The 18344-nt window shown below is 38.2% G+C and overlaps 1 protein-coding gene across 1 annotated transcript in view; it reads left to right on the plus strand.

Moving 5' to 3' along the window:
* Positions 1-18344, plus strand: part of LOC134669663 (acetylcholine receptor subunit alpha-like 1) — a 393445-nt gene that overhangs the window by 334070 nt on the left and 41031 nt on the right. The window contains exon 3 of the mRNA XM_063527341.1: positions 16777-16821. Coding sequence (XP_063383411.1) covers positions 16777-16821 — 45 coding nt within the window. The remainder of the gene's footprint in view (positions 1-16776; positions 16822-18344) is intronic.

The following is an 18344-nucleotide window of genomic DNA, read 5'->3' on the forward strand; positions in this document are numbered from 1 at the left end:
ATCTCGCAAAACATGTAACAAGCGTACTCCAGGGGCTAGTTGGAAAGACCTCGTCCTATGTAAAAGATTCTCGCCATTTCATTGATATTGTCAAGGGTATAAGACTGGAACCAGATGAGATTATGGTGAGTTTTGATGTGGAATCTTTGTTCACCAACGTTCCACTAATAGAATGCCTGGACATCATCAAAAAGAAACTACAGGAATGTAACATATCGGAAAAGTATATCACTTTACTGGAGCACTGCTTGGAGGGAAACTATTTCATATATCAAGGACAGTATTTTCTCCAAGTAGATGGAGTGGCAATGGGTAGTCCAGTTGCCCCAGTAATCGCTAACATCTGGATGGAGCATTTTGAGGAGTTAGCACTGGAGTCGGGGCCTAATGTTATAAGAATGTGGAAGAGGTACGTGGACGATATCTTCTGCATTTTAAAGGGGAATAACGACACCGTCAAGAGTTATAACGAACACTTAAACTCCATCCACGCAAGACTGAAATTCACATATGAAATAGAATGTGACAGGTCCTTACCTTTTCTGGATGTCAAACTGATGGTGAGATCGGACGGCACCTTGGCACACTCTGTATACAGAAAACCTACGCATACCGACAGATACTTACAGGCATCCTCTCATCATCACCCAAGGCACCTACAGTCTGTGATCGCGTCCTTGGTGAACAGGGCACATGACTTATGTGACCCTGAGCACCTGGACGGTGAACTGGCCCATGTCCAAGCTGTACTGGAGAGGAATGGATACCGTGGGAGGATGAAACGCAAGCCGAAGAGAACGGAGAGACATCCAGAGGTCAACAGACAACCAGCGTTTCTACCATATGTGAAAGGAATAACGGACAAAATTGGAGCAGTACTTAAGAAATTCTCCATCAAGACTGTATACAAGCCGTTATTCAAAGTAGCAGATCTGTTGCGCAGTCCAAAAGATGTCATTCCGTACCAAAATCCGGGCGTATACAAAATAGACTGTAGCTGCGGAAGTGTGTACATTGGACAAACTAAACGGAGCGTGCAAGAGAGGGTGAAAGAGCACATAGCGGCAGTTAAAAATCGCCAATTACACAAATCCGCAATCGCCGAACATCTTCTTACATCTGGCACAAATCACTGGATTGAGTTGCATAGACCAAAAGTTGTCTCCACTGAACGCCATTATTATCCTCGAGTTGTGCGAGAAGCAATTGAAATCAAGAAACACCCCAGGAATTTTAATAGGGAGGATGGTTTCAACTTATCGCCAACTTGGGAACCAGTGATACAGAAGCTAAAGCCAAAGGATCTATCTTCGGACGGGTGCGTGGATATTGTGAGTGTTGCGTGTCGGACTATTGACAATAATTAACATTATGTGTGGTGGGTGGTTTGAAAAATGTGATGTCTACCCCAAACTTTTCCATACACTTTTCGTCGGGTAGATGCACAAATCTCTGTTTTGACATTTTGCTGGGACAATCAGTCAGCCGCGACCACGACCAGTGAAACCTGTGTCGAAACGTCGGTAAATAAAGGTAATTGAATATAATTCGCGTTAGACCCGTTTATAATGTGAGTTAATATGTATTCAAAACGCGAAAGTTTAAAATATTATATTGCAAACCGCTACGGGCAGGAGTGTGCAAATAAAATAAAACATCTGGAGAAAGTTCGGAAAAGACGTGCATTTTTAGAGACATCGTTGGACTTTTTAGTGAAGTGCCGCGATTTAAACTTAATACCGACGTGTGTTCGTTTAGCGCCCCGTCGGGATATCGCACATTCCGATGATATTCTCCGCAACGCAAGTGTCAAACTACTTAGAAGAGTGATAAAAAACCATCAAAAGGAGTATTTCTGGATACAGAGTGATTTATATAATTTACATCAGGATTGTAACACGTTGTTGTCACCGGAGGATTTTGAGGTATGTGACCGTATAACATATCTGCAAGCAGCTAGGAAATATGAGTTAAGTAAGGCTACACATGAGCGAAAGTTGGAAAGATTGATCTCAAGACAAAACCGCCGACATGACAGGGAACATAGTACCTCAAAAACGATTTCGGAGACGAGGGAAACGGTTATTAATCTATCAAAAGAAGTGTTAGATCAACCTACAATAAGCGTTTTGTCCAAAGGCATGAATTTCGCTATAACTCCAAAAAGAATTCCGTACGAGAACGTTATATGTAGCGTAGAGGAGGCATTAATACGAAATAAAGTACCGTCAAGTGACGCGGAAACTGTGCGCCAAGATATTTCGGTATTGTTACGGAAGGTCAGACTACCCTTAAGTAACATTACTACAGCAGAGTGTCAAGCATTGAAGGCTCTTCGTGGTAATGAAAACTTGTTAGTTTTAAGAGCTGATAAAGGTAACGCTACTGTAGTTATGGACAGTTCGGAGTATGATGGCAAAATGAAAGCGCTGCTGGCAGACAGGAAGATATATAAGCCAGTTAAATATAATCCAACTGCCAGGGTCACTCGTCGTCTACGAAATCTCATTAAAGACCACGAGGATCTTTTTGAAGAGGATGAATATAATCGGCTATACAGACCGAAATCAGTCCAACCGCCCAAGCTATATGGATTACCAAAGGTACATAAATCCAATGTGCCATTGCGACCAATTGTTAGTCAGATCAGTTCGCCATCCTATGATCTCGCAAAACATGTAACAAGCGTACTCCAGGGGCTAGTTGGAAAGACCTCGTCCTATGTAAAAGATTCTCGCCATTTCATTGATATTGTCAAGGGTATAAGACTGGAACCAGATGAGATTATGGTGAGTTTTGATGTGGAATCTTTGTTCACCAACGTTCCACTAATAGAATGCCTGGACATCATCAAAAAGAAACTACAGGAATGTAACATATCGGAAAAGTATATCACTTTACTGGAGCACTGCTTGGAGGGAAACTATTTCATATATCAAGGACAGTATTTTCTCCAAGTAGATGGAGTGGCAATGGGTAGTCCAGTTGCCCCAGTAATCGCTAACATCTGGATGGAGCATTTTGAGGAGTTAGCACTGGAGTCGGGGCCTAATGTTATAAGAATGTGGAAGAGGTACGTGGACGATATCTTCTGCATTTTAAAGGGGAATAACGACACCGTCAAGAGTTATAACGAACACTTAAACTCCATCCACGCAAGACTGAAATTCACATATGAAATAGAATGTGACAGGTCCTTACCTTTTCTGGATGTCAAACTGATGGTGAGATCGGACGGCACCTTGGCACACTCTGTATACAGAAAACCTACGCATACCGACAGATACTTACAGGCATCCTCTCATCATCACCCAAGGCACCTACAGTCTGTGATCGCGTCCTTGGTGAACAGGGCACATGACTTATGTGACCCTGAGCACCTGGACGGTGAACTGGCCCATGTCCAAGCTGTACTGGAGAGGAATGGATACCGTGGGAGGATGAAACGCAAGCCGAAGAGAACGGAGAGACATCCAGAGGTCAACAGACAACCAGCGTTTCTACCATATGTGAAAGGAATAACGGACAAAATTGGAGCAGTACTTAAGAAATTCTCCATCAAGACTGTATACAAGCCGTTATTCAAAGTAGCAGATCTGTTGCGCAGTCCAAAAGATGTCATTCCGTACCAAAATCCGGGCGTATACAAAATAGACTGTAGCTGCGGAAGTGTGTACATTGGACAAACTAAACGGAGCGTGCAAGAGAGGGTGAAAGAGCACATAGCGGCAGTTAAAAATCGCCAATTACACAAATCCGCAATCGCCGAACATCTTCTTACATCTGGCACAAATCACTGGATTGAGTTGCATAGACCAAAAGTTGTCTCCACTGAACGCCATTATTATCCTCGAGTTGTGCGAGAAGCAATTGAAATCAAGAAACACCCCAGGAATTTTAATAGGGAGGATGGTTTCAACTTATCGCCAACTTGGGAACCAGTGATACAGAAGCTAAAGCCAAAGGATCTATCTTCGGACGGGTGCGTGGATATTGTGAGTGTTGCGTGTCGGACTATTGACAATAATTAACATTATGTGTGGTGGGTGGTTTGAAAAATGTGATGTCTACCCCAAACTTTTCCATACACTTTTCGTCGGGTAGATGCACAAATCTCTGTTTTGACATTTTGCTGGGACAATCAGTCAGCCGCGACCACGACCAGTGAAACCTGTGTCGAAACGTCGGTAAATAAAGGTAATTGAATATAATTCGCGTTAGACCCGTTTATAATGTGAGTTAATATGTATTCAAAACGCGAAAGTTTAAAATATTATATTGCAAACCGCTACGGGCAGGAGTGTGCAAATAAAATAAAACATCTGGAGAAAGTTCGGAAAAGACGTGCATTTTTAGAGACATCGTTGGACTTTTTAGTGAAGTGCCGCGATTTAAACTTAATACCGACGTGTGTTCGTTTAGCGCCCCGTCGGGATATCGCACATTCCGATGATATTCTCCGCAACGCAAGTGTCAAACTACTTAGAAGAGTGATAAAAAACCATCAAAAGGAGTATTTCTGGATACAGAGTGATTTATATAATTTACATCAGGATTGTAACACGTTGTTGTCACCGGAGGATTTTGAGGTATGTGACCGTATAACATATCTGCAAGCAGCTAGGAAATATGAGTTAAGTAAGGCTACACATGAGCGAAAGTTGGAAAGATTGATCTCAAGACAAAACCGCCGACATGACAGGGAACATAGTACCTCAAAAACGATTTCGGAGACGAGGGAAACGGTTATTAATCTATCAAAAGAAGTGTTAGATCAACCTACAATAAGCGTTTTGTCCAAAGGCATGAATTTCGCTATAACTCCAAAAAGAATTCCGTACGAGAACGTTATATGTAGCGTAGAGGAGGCATTAATACGAAATAAAGTACCGTCAAGTGACGCGGAAACTGTGCGCCAAGATATTTCGGTATTGTTACGGAAGGTCAGACTACCCTTAAGTAACATTACTACAGCAGAGTGTCAAGCATTGAAGGCTCTTCGTGGTAATGAAAACTTGTTAGTTTTAAGAGCTGATAAAGGTAACGCTACTGTAGTTATGGACAGTTCGGAGTATGATGGCAAAATGAAAGCGCTGCTGGCAGACAGGAAGATATATAAGCCAGTTAAATATAATCCAACTGCCAGGGTCACTCGTCGTCTACGAAATCTCATTAAAGACCACGAGGATCTTTTTGAAGAGGATGAATATAATCGGCTATACAGACCGAAATCAGTCCAACCGCCCAAGCTATATGGATTACCAAAGGTACATAAATCCAATGTGCCATTGCGACCAATTGTTAGTCAGATCAGTTCGCCATCCTATGATCTCGCAAAACATGTAACAAGCGTACTCCAGGGGCTAGTTGGAAAGACCTCGTCCTATGTAAAAGATTCTCGCCATTTCATTGATATTGTCAAGGGTATAAGACTGGAACCAGATGAGATTATGGTGAGTTTTGATGTGGAATCTTTGTTCACCAACGTTCCACTAATAGAATGCCTGGACATCATCAAAAAGAAACTACAGGAATGTAACATATCGGAAAAGTATATCACTTTACTGGAGCACTGCTTGGAGGGAAACTATTTCATATATCAAGGACAGTATTTTCTCCAAGTAGATGGAGTGGCAATGGGTAGTCCAGTTGCCCCAGTAATCGCTAACATCTGGATGGAGCATTTTGAGGAGTTAGCACTGGAGTCGGGGCCTAATGTTATAAGAATGTGGAAGAGGTACGTGGACGATATCTTCTGCATTTTAAAGGGGAATAACGACACCGTCAAGAGTTATAACGAACACTTAAACTCCATCCACGCAAGACTGAAATTCACATATGAAATAGAATGTGACAGGTCCTTACCTTTTCTGGATGTCAAACTGATGGTGAGATCGGACGGCACCTTGGCACACTCTGTATACAGAAAACCTACGCATACCGACAGATACTTACAGGCATCCTCTCATCATCACCCAAGGCACCTACAGTCTGTGATCGCGTCCTTGGTGAACAGGGCACATGACTTATGTGACCCTGAGCACCTGGACGGTGAACTGGCCCATGTCCAAGCTGTACTGGAGAGGAATGGATACCGTGGGAGGATGAAACGCAAGCCGAAGAGAACGGAGAGACATCCAGAGGTCAACAGACAACCAGCGTTTCTACCATATGTGAAAGGAATAACGGACAAAATTGGAGCAGTACTTAAGAAATTCTCCATCAAGACTGTATACAAGCCGTTATTCAAAGTAGCAGATCTGTTGCGCAGTCCAAAAGATGTCATTCCGTACCAAAATCCGGGCGTATACAAAATAGACTGTAGCTGCGGAAGTGTGTACATTGGACAAACTAAACGGAGCGTGCAAGAGAGGGTGAAAGAGCACATAGCGGCAGTTAAAAATCGCCAATTACACAAATCCGCAATCGCCGAACATCTTCTTACATCTGGCACAAATCACTGGATTGAGTTGCATAGACCAAAAGTTGTCTCCACTGAACGCCATTATTATCCTCGAGTTGTGCGAGAAGCAATTGAAATCAAGAAACACCCCAGGAATTTTAATAGGGAGGATGGTTTCAACTTATCGCCAACTTGGGAACCAGTGATACAGAAGCTAAAGCCAAAGGATCTATCTTCGGACGGGTGCGTGGATATTGTGAGTGTTGCGTGTCGGACTATTGACAATAATTAACATTATGTGTGGTGGGTGGTTTGAAAAATGTGATGTCTACCCCAAACTTTTCCATACACTTTTCGTCGGGTAGATGCACAAATCTCTGTTTTGACATTTTGCTGGGACAATCAGTCAGCCGCGACCACGACCAGTGAAACCTGTGTCGAAACGTCGGTAAATAAAGGTAATTGAATATAATTCGCGTTAGACCCGTTTATAATGTGAGTTAATATTGCAAACAATGTCCCAAACAATATTTGAAAATTATCATATTATAAGACCAACGATACCGAGTACTAATATTTTTGAGGAACTAAACCTAAATATTTCAACCATTAAAGAAAATATTGAATACTAAATAAGAACCATAAAGTTTTCTAGACCAACAGCTCGCGACTAAGGGTTCAAGTGTCTCCTTGTGCGGATAGATGGCGCTGAAAACAATCTCGTTCGGCCTGTTTTATTACAATGTCGCTGTGAGTATGGAACTAAAAAAAAAAAATTGCTTTAGTTACATTTGAAACGTAACACACTAAGTTCTGTGTTAACTCGCACTAATTGTCAGACCTTAGTTTATCTTCTGATTCCTGTAGCGGTGGTCCAACGCTTCAGGAAATTCGATGTTTCAGGCTGAAAATTGGTTTACCCTTTACAAATTTCGTATATTCGCCTTCGAAAAAATCACACCTTTTTCACATATCGATTTTACTAGCTATTGTTGTGTAGGTACATGACTAATATAGTTACAAAAAAATCACCTCAACCTAGCCGGGACATGCCTCATCTTAAAAAAATATAAGCATGTAATTTTAAATGTTTTTGCATGAATTGTACGATCGCGACGTTTTGATATTGAAATAACACTGTCATATTTTTACGTCTCAAAGGACGTCCCTTGTCAACTGGCTTATTATCAAGTCAATAAACCTACCGTCCACTGAATAAAGTATTTTTTTAAATCTTATATTTTGAAATGGTCGCTGAAAAGCAACGTGCCCGCTAGCTATTGTATATCACGTCCATACCCTCTTTGCAGCTCCGTTGAGTTATAGCTGCGAGGGTGGGCATAAATAAAAAGGTCTTACGTTTTTAATAACAACCGGACCTTCGTCATATCGCCTTTGTTCCGTACGTGACCGCGATAGTTTACGTGCGCCAGCCTACCCAGACATATAGCCAACGCCGTACTACATAAAAACATGAAATAAAACCCTGACTAGCCGTAAAACACATAGGTCAACGAGCGCTGGTCTTCACTCTAAAACAAAAGACGCTACGCACAGAAAAAACAAGCAAAAAGCCGAGTAAGCTAAACGATAATAGACTCTTTGACGATGTCATAAGGACTTTAGGACGCGCTTGTGTTTTGTGGTGCTGATATAACCGAAGTCAGCTTTTCGAGTAACGATGTTATTGAGAGAATAGGTTAAAAACATGAGTTTGGGGCTGTTGTCGATTTATAGTTAGGCCACTAAATATGTTACGTTACGTTGTACTATGAATTGGAGATTTCTTTTCGTACAAAATATACTATAATATTATTTTCAATCTAATGTTGCAAAATTCAATTTGACTGGGTCTTTTTAAGAAATTGTCAGGAAATTACAATTAATGTTTTGTCCCTATTCACCCCAGCTGTCTCTATTTACCCCAGTTGTCTGTACTTCTTCTATTCCCTACTACAAAACTATTTTCCCTAACCACAATGCCGCTTTAAAATTGTTCGACCGGACTTCTACAAACCGTGCCCTGTAAGAAACTCGTTATTTTATACAAAGTCGTCCATTTTCCTCTAACCTCCAAAAGTCGGTCAAGCAAATGGTTTCGTTAAAACAATTTCGCTGTATCAAATTGCTTGGTTACCCAACAATATCGAATGCTGCAATAAATTGATAATCGGGACGCCGCTAAACCACCGGGGTGGGTGTAGCGGAACAAATGAGATGAAACGGATTTTGTTAAATAAATAGTGAAGTTGTGCAAATAGTAAATATATAAAAGTTATAATGAGTTAAAACTCACCGAAATGTTACAAGAATATAAATCTAATGCAAATTGACATACATAATATATGCATTGCTGCCGCGATTATGACGTTCGATGGCATCATAAACTAATCAAATCGCATGCAATGCAGCGATAGATAAAACTGCCTTAAAATACGACTTTACATGAAATATGGGACGATTTTTCATTAAAGCCGCAGAACAGTGATTAATCTACTATATATATCACAGGCCACTAACTTGCTTACACTGACATCAGAACGATATTTTAATTTAATCATGTTATTTAATCATCTTGCGCCTCACCCGCGCCAATCATGTACAAGGTAGGTAAGAGCGAAATGCACGATAACTGTAACATTGATTCAAATATCATTCTAATATCAGAGATTGGCCTGTTAGTTATTTTGGACATAGGTATTCTACGGAAAGTACTGCTACGCGCTAAAGCGTGCTACGGAACGTAGCACTTAATATATTTTAATTTCTTATGCGTAGTACGCACTTATTGTACTGGGTGCCATTTTTGGGTGATACAATATGTATGTATGTAGGTATGTGATTGTAATCGTACTAGGTAGCTTCCCTAGTAACTTGCTGTTGTACAATGTTACTCCACAAGTTAACTGCGGTGTGGATGCACCTTAAAAAGGATCTACCACACGTTCCTGACACTACCGGTACCGGAGCATCGGCAGTGTCCTATTTCAAATCGCATGTTGTTATCAGCTTCTAGTTTTTGAATATAGACTATAGTGCACAGGCTATTCCTAGTTTAGCATCGCGCTGGCATTACTCCAAGTGATCAGTCATAGGTCTCGAAACCAGGAATTGGCGCCGAACTTGCTTGGAAGCAGACGAATTAACATTTTAAATTTTTGTTGCAATCGAAATCATCATTACTAAAAGCACGAATAAACTAAGTCAGGTTATTTTAGAATTTCTTATATTGGAAGAAACGCAAGAATTACAGCGACGAAACAGTTTGTAGACGGTCTTACCTTATTAGACGGTCTTCACTTTGACCTAATCCTAAATAAATCAGATTAATTGAAGCATAAATTACCGTGTAGACCAAACTCGATCCCTTAAGCGTGTAATAGTATCGATACATCATCGATATCCGCGATAATCGACTCACCTCGTTAATCGAATCCCCGAGACTCGATTACGACACAAATAGATTGGCAAATAAATAATTTTATCGTTTCGATATGCCATCTTAAAGGATTACGACGATTTAAGACAATGACGAGTTAAGACCCGAATGACATATAAAGCTATCTGTTAATGATGTAATTTGAATTGAAAGCGTGTTGAATGTTTTAAGCGGGGATAACAGGGTATGATAAAGTTGTTATGTACTTCTTAGGGTTAGTATGTTGTTGTTCTGTTTGTACGTATTTTGATGAAGATAGAAAGGTGTCGTCAAGTTTTTAAAACAATTAACAAGTATCTGTAGCTGAAGAATGTATCCGCTTCGTACAATTGTAAACCCCAATGTAGTTTATACCGGGTGTGGCCTGTAACATGAGCAAATAATTAAAACATAGATTGTACTCCTCAAACGGTGACACTTTTGTTCAACAACTTTTAAAAATTATGAAGTATTTAGACTCCCTATTTTTTATACAAAATAAATATTATCTTCAATGGACGCCATCGCCACGCCATATCATTGTGATTGACGTTGCTTGTCAACATAACAAAATTCGCAATACATTGCGTCTTTGAATAACCTTTAAAGTGTATTAAAAATCAAAGTACAAGTTATTTTCAAAAGTCGCTGAACAAAATGTTGATCAGTATGAGGAGTACAGCCTACAGTTAATTTATTGCTCATATTACAGGCTACACCCGGTATAAGTATTACTGTTAACTTTACCTATTGAAATATTTTGCCACATTTGACTGTGATCATAGTATTTAGTAAATCATCCCATGAGTGCATCGTTAGGTATTTGAATTGTGTTTTCATAACGTCCTTTGCAAAGGATTGGCTAAAAACTAGTAGGTACGTAGCACTCTACACGGGACAACTAGGAAATACTATTTCATAATTGAACAAAGTAAGATAGTAGTTTTATTTTTACCAAGTGCGTAAAAGTTAAAATGTAGTTCTAAAGAACAAAATGTGTGAAAAATTGTTATTTTGTACCATGACGTCACCTTTCAATGGAACAAAATGGGAATCACAACCACAGCCACTGAGCGAAAACAAATGAAATAACTTTAAAGGAACTAAACGTTCAAGAACAAACTTCGCCGTTCTGGATTCCGTGACCCATAATTACCTAGACACCGGTCAGATCGAATTGCATTCTCTACCGAGGAACGCTCTGCGCCGGTGCTCGGGAAACACGGATTCTTTGAAAGCGCCTTATATTTAAAATACCTTTGGATTGCAGGGTGTCATTCCGATTGCCAAGCACCTAGTCGATAAAACAGGAGAAACATTCGTATTTTTTTATCTTGACGATTACGAAACAAGTTCAAGAATGTAGGTACAGATAACAAAAGCAGTAAAAAAACATTAAGAGTCGGTTGTCACCGTTAAAGCGTCGCAAAATTTTATTTTATTGAAAGTTTCACAGTTAGTTCACTTCTGTGTGATGTTAATCATTGTGGCAGCTGCGTTAATTGTGGTTGATGCAACTAGCGCTAAGTGAGCATCAAAAAATGGACCCAACTCAGCATAAAGACTAGCGCTGGCTTCATAGCAAGACTAAGCAAAAGTTACTTGAAATAAATGGGTTATGATTTATTATAGCTGATAGTCTTCTGTGGGGTCCATTCGGTGAAGCCATGACAGGTTATACATAAAAAAAATATCCATGAATAATATAATAATATCGACAAACAAGAAGTCACATGAAGAACAAAGAAACAAAACAGTTCCACAGAATTAGTTTCCTTGAAAGCAAAGGGGACCTGGGCTGGTTTTGGATGTAATCGGGAAAGATATTATTAGAAAGAGGTGATAAACATCTTGTAACGCTAGTCTGCCAGAAAACCTGACTCGTACGAGTAACCTATTGGAATACACAGGTCGCATTGTTCGCTGGATATCGATAGAATTGGATCCGTCTGTGGCACTCGCCTGTCACGTACCTACCGCTAAGCAGAACAGGTTGAGAAATGTATTGCGTCTTGGATTCAAACTAGATCTTCTCACACTCTTATAAATATACTCATGAGATATATTTACAATCGCGTATATCTACCAAAATCCGAGAAGGATAAGAAAATACTGTGTTCGTGTAAATAACTTTGCAAATACCGCGTACAAGGTTTGTGTTTTTTGTAATGTAAGAATGGGTATAGTAAGTTATCCTTAAAAGATAGACAGATACCATCATCGCAAAATTGTTTGTAATATTATGTCTACATGGAAGAAAGACAACACTACCATATTTTGTGTGTTGTTATAGTTATAGCTCAAACGGATTAGGCAGCGTTTTCGAGTAAAGCTCTTAGACAGCGTATTTTTTTGGCAAACATGGTCAATGTTAACGATAGAAACTCATACCTATCTGTGTGCGATAATTAAACATCGGTATCAACGTTCAAATTTCGTGGCACTTGGTAAGGGTCGCAAAAAAAGAAATACATAGGTATCATTGTTTTATTTATTAGTAATAAATAACATTTAATTTATTTTTATTCTTAATCGTACTTTGGTAAACTGTACATATATTTAAAGAGGTTTATATTCTTAATACGTCATAGAACCTCAATACTCATTTCATTATCCATTTGTAAAAAAAATTCTAAATGCCAAATAGGCAACAAATGTCAATTTAATTGTCATGCAAAATAATATGTGGTAAAATCTTCAACGATAATAGTTCTTAAAAACACTTACAACTACAATTTAGCATTGATAAATCTTTACCCAACTCCCTATCAGACTTGAGAAAATGGATTTGACGCAGTATACTGATTTTATATTCACTAACGAAGGTGCTTGCTGTACTATTTGCGAAATGAATATAAAAAAGAAAAGGTACAATATAGAGAAACATTTGAAATCAAAATCTCATCAAGATAAATTATCTGATTCACGCTGCCATTTACAGGATATAATACGAGATAATGCTGATTTCGAAATTAAAGACGATATCGTATATTGCAAATTGTGTAATTCGAAATTATTTCCCTCTAAATCTAGTATCGACCGCCATTTAAAAAAAGATTTACACAACAAAATTCATAAAAATAATGCACAAGAAAAATTTAATAAAGATTTAACAGAGTTTATGATTTGTTCGAATATACCGTGGTCAAAATTAGACAATCCTAAATTTAGAAATTTTGTAGAAAACCTTTTAAATCATAAATATGGAAACGATATTACTGTGCCGAGTGAAACAAAAATACGAGTAAAATGCTTACCTGAATTGTATGAAAAGAAAAAAAATGAATAGAAAGAGAAATTACAAAATAAAATGATTTACCTCAGTGTTGATGAAACATCAGATTCCGTGGGAAAAAAAGTGGCAAATATTTTGATCGGAGCTCTAGATGGAACTAGTACCCAGCCACATTTATTTGCTTCTAAGGTATTGGAGGCGACTAACCATTCGACAATAACCAAACTCGTTGAGGAAACCCTTGAAGATCTTTGGGGCGATGAATACAAAAAAAAACATGGATAAATTATTATTTTTTATAACGGATGCCGGTTCCTACATGGTAAAAGCAGCTAAAAACCTTGTTCAGAAATATAAAAATATGACTCATGTAACATGCATAGCACATGGATGTAATCGAGTCGCAGAGATAATTAGAAGTCTTTACCCGACCATAAACAGTTTGATTGACTGTATCAAAAAAATATTTCGTAACGCTCCTTCAAGGACAAAATTATTTCATCAAATGTGTGTAAATATTCCTCTACCACCCCGACCCGTGATAACAAGATGGGGAACATGGTTAAATGCTGCCTCATATTATCACATGCATTATGATAAAATCAAATCTGTCATCGATGCCTTAAATCCGCGTGAAGCGAGTGCAATTTCTAAAGCAAAAAAAAATTTCCGTAACCGGAATTTAAAAACTGAGTTACTATTCGTCGATACACACTTTAGTATAATTGCTAAGTCAATAAAATTATTGGAGGATCCAAAACTGAGTCTAGCAGAATCATTAAACATTGTTCATGGTTTGCAAAAAAAAATATCAACGTTAAGGTTACATCAAAATGCCAGAAAAGTTTATTTTAAATTAAAAAGTGTATTAAAGAAAAATCCTGGTTATAAGACTGTACAAATAATTAACCAACTATCTAAAAACAACGAGGCTGAAATACCAGAAAGTGTAAATAAAAACTGTGTGCAAAATTTTCAATGCTTGACATACCTTCCTATTACCTCAGTCAGCGTGGAAAGATCTTTTAGTCATTTAAAATGGATATATTCTTACAGACGTCAAAGATTGACATCAAAATCTATGGAACAAATTTTAGTGATCTATTCTAACTCGTAAAATATTGTATGCCACACCTGGACATAAAGTGGCTTTTTCCGCACGCTACGCGTACGGATAGAGCCGCTTTCTGGCCAAATGTGCACATATTTTTCCAACACGGGAGGTAATAAAGAAAGCCCTCGATCGCATAATTACGTCCCTCGCTTGCAGCTTGGGCCGCAACAATTGCGATTGCGCGGCCTTTCTTTGTTTTACCACCCTAATTAGGAAATGTACTATTTAGGGGCTTTTTTATTTACATATACAAAATAAAGGTTAAAAATACTAAGTGATTTGTTTGTATTTATTTTTCTGCCAACCGTACATTGCCACGAAATTTGAACGTTGATACCGATGTTTAGCGATAATGCTCGCTAAAAACTTCCCTAAAAACATTAACCTACTTAAAATCTGTCATAAATAATTATAGTTAATAAACGCATAAATAAATACACATAATTATATATTATACAATACAATACAACACAATACTCTTTATTGCACACCTCACATACACGTAGTTTACAATAAATTAACAATAACATAAACAAAGACAATAGAGGTAACAACAGGCGGTCTTATCGCTTAAGAGCGATCTCTTCCAGACAACCTAAAAATAAATAAAAAATGTAAAAATAAATGTAAACATATGTAATATTATGTAAAAATATAATATGAATATCCTAATATACTTACTTTTAACGCCATCTGTATTTTGGCAATATTCGACTCAAAATCCGTCTTCTTCCCGCACCATACCTACAGTTGACAGTCATATTTCAACCGATTTACACAAAACCTTATCAAGTTTTACATTTTAACCTTCCTAAAGAATATTGAAAGGTGATAAGCGTGAAAATCAGTTAAGTATTTTTTGATTTTTGCAGTCGTTTTAGAAGTTGTAGTGAATTGAGGTTTTCCACTAGATTTGCGGATGCTAGGTTGCGTGACAGTCGTGCACGTAGAGAATACTCGTACTCGTATCTTAAGCCCCCTCCACACTCGTGCGCGAATCGCGGCGCGAAGCCGCGAACGCAAGTGTGGCGTCGATTTTCGCAGACAGCGAAATCGACTCCACACTCGCGTTCGCGGCTTCGCCCGCGATTCACGCACATAGTCTGGAGGGGGCTTTAGACTAAACATATTAACTAGCTCTACAATTCGTCACAGGGGTAGGGATATGCCAAGGGGCCCGATTCGGATTTTGAAATAGACATCCATTAGGTATCTTTTAGACATCACCAAGATTACGATAACGATATGTTTAAGATCTAACCTGTCAAATTTGACATTTGCGCGATTCTGGAGATACTCTTGAACGATTTCCACAGGATATGACTCAGAGATCCAATTCACATCTAATAGGTATCTTACTCTGTCTAACGTAAAAGTAACATTGGTTGCTCGAATTGCGCTGCAAAAATATAATGTTATGTAAGCTACTGATTCTTTTTTCTTGATGTATTGTCTGTTGGTGATCCTAAATAAATAAAAAAAAAAAAAATAAATAAATAAAAAAATAAAAGAGAACTAGTTGATATCTAAACTATAACGTATCTAGAATGGATCTAGTACATGTCGTCTCTTGTAAATATCTTGAAGTTCGAATACGGCAGTATCCCTTTTTATAAAGCTATTAGAGCATGGTAGATACCTACTACGTTTGATTCGTTAGTCCTGTCCGCTATTATTGACCTTTAGGGCTACACTGGGCCCAATATAAGGTCCAAAAGTTATCAAAGGACGGCCTTTTGTAAAAATAATGCAACGAAGTGTAAAAGTTTAGAGAAGTGGAAAGTTTGAGTGTTTTCACTTGAAGGGTCATTTGGCCCTCGACCCTTTCCCAAAATTAAGGATTATTTATTATTGTTGTTTGAGAATGAGTTTATTAACGAGAGCAATGAGACCTTTACTTATATAAAAATATGAACGTTCCATCTTTTATTATGCAAATTGCATGTAAATTATTTAGTTAATTCTATATTATCCTTAGTTTATTAAGTGAATTGTATATATAAATGACAATATATGACCATTTCTGAATAAATGATATGACATGATATGAATTTGCAACAATTTTCATAAAGTTACCAGGTAAAGTTTCAGTATCACTGTCACTTATGTACCAGAAGCCCATATCAGTTTTAAAAACTTTTTATGGTATTGTTCTTATTTTAATATAACCTTGAAGATCGCTCACGTTGATTTTTGCATGCGAAATTAAGTGAAAGTGCGTGAAATGCCAATCACCAAAATGATCGCCAAGATGGTACCAAAACCAGTTCAAAACCATAACAAATTATAGAATTAGAATTGGACTTTTTTTATCCTGAGAGGCAACGAGCTTGTTTCACAAAAGCTATGCAGTCATATTTTATGTAAATAGTTTGGCAAACCAACTTTATTAGTAATAATAGAAAAAAAAAACATTTTCCATCTCTATTTTTGGGATTATAAATAATATTAAAATAGTTCTTTACGAATGATGAGGTTGACTGGTAGAGAATGCCTTATGGCATTAAGTTCGCCTTTTGTACAGTGTATTTCCTTATGTGCAATAAAGATTAAATAAATAAATAAATGATTATTCTTTTACTAATTGTGCTTTTTCTTCTTTTCAGAACCTTAAGAATCAAATCATGACAACGAACGTTTGGGTAGAACAGGTGAGTTAAAATTTTTACTAACTTTCAAGGATGACTCACGCTAGACCGGGCCGGGCCCGGGTCGATGCGTCCGACACGTCATTTTTTATGGCTGATCGGTGATCACGTAGTGCTTTCCATAGAAAATGAACCCCGGCCCCGACCCGGTCTAGCGTGAGTCATCCTTAATTTTATAGCCTTAACCTTTTGATTTCCTTATTGATAACAATTAACAACGAAAGACTTACTCGTATAATTATGTACGTGGTGATCCAAAATCGTAGACCACCACGAATGTAGAATGGGTGACGAAAGCAGAATAGGACTAATTTAAGAACTTGACGAAAAACGAATGGGACGACCCAAGACGATACCACGATTTTGGACCACCACGTACATAATTATACGAGTAAGGCCCACTTGCACCATCCCAATAACCCGGGGTTAAGCGGTTAAATCGTTAACTCAGTGTCAAATTGTACTGGTAACCATGGTTGACTCCAGGTTCAACCGGTTAACCCCAGGTTAGTGGAATGGTGCAAGTGGGCCTAAGTCTTTCTTTGTTATGCGTTATCAATAAGGAAATCAATAAGTTAAGGCTCGGTTGTGCTGTAAGTATATTATTATTTAGAGCAAAAAACTTTGTTCTAGCAAAATATGCAAAAAAATGACTACTAATTCAGTCAAAATCCTTATCATACACACACAAGAGGTAAAATACAATTTAAGACGTTTAATCCCAGATCAACTAGATTCTGTCAAATCGGACCTTAAATGACCACTAAATACTCGGTTAATCCTAATTTAGGTAATCCAGCGAGTTTAAATTACATACAGCCCACCCGTTTCCATTGAATGACAAACCCAAGACATCCATCTTCCCAGGGACCTGAAGTATCAAACCCCAGATGTATACCACACTCACTCAAACGCTCACAAAAGACGTCAGGAAAACAGGACCTCATAAACCGGTTTAAACCTTTGACAAATGGGAGGAAGGGCCAGCGAGAACCGGACGGCCTTTTCTCCTGACGTCAACTCGCTGACTAATAGGTGTCGGCTGTTTTGTTCACTTTTAGGGCTCCGATACCATCAAAGGGACTACAATGTCTGTCAAGATGTCTCAAAGGACACATTCTGTGTTAATGCCTTCACACTGATGTCGAAATGTGGAATTGTTGAATTGATTTTGACAGCTAAAAACCGAATAACTATGTTTTACAAAAACCGCATCAGAACAATTGGTTGTAATTTGCAAGATGCCAATTAGAGTTTCAAAATTGTATCTTAAACTTAATTTTGAAGAAGAACTATTTATTATAAAAAAGTATAATTTACTCGTGTTGATAACCGTCATACTAGTCTGTTTATGTTTTGTTTTCGCAACATTAGTTCAAGGACGAGTACAATCGAGTTGTACACAATTATTGAACAGCGCAGTCAATACAAGAAAAACATCTTCGATTCCGATTTTCGCAAATAAATTCCAGCATTCATCACGAAGAATAGAATCACACAAAGTATCCGCCTTAATCGAACTAAAC

This window comes from Cydia fagiglandana, chromosome 12 (assembly GCF_963556715.1).
Source record: "Cydia fagiglandana chromosome 12, ilCydFagi1.1, whole genome shotgun sequence".
In the NCBI taxonomy this organism is placed as follows: Eukaryota; Metazoa; Arthropoda; class Insecta; order Lepidoptera; family Tortricidae; genus Cydia; species Cydia fagiglandana.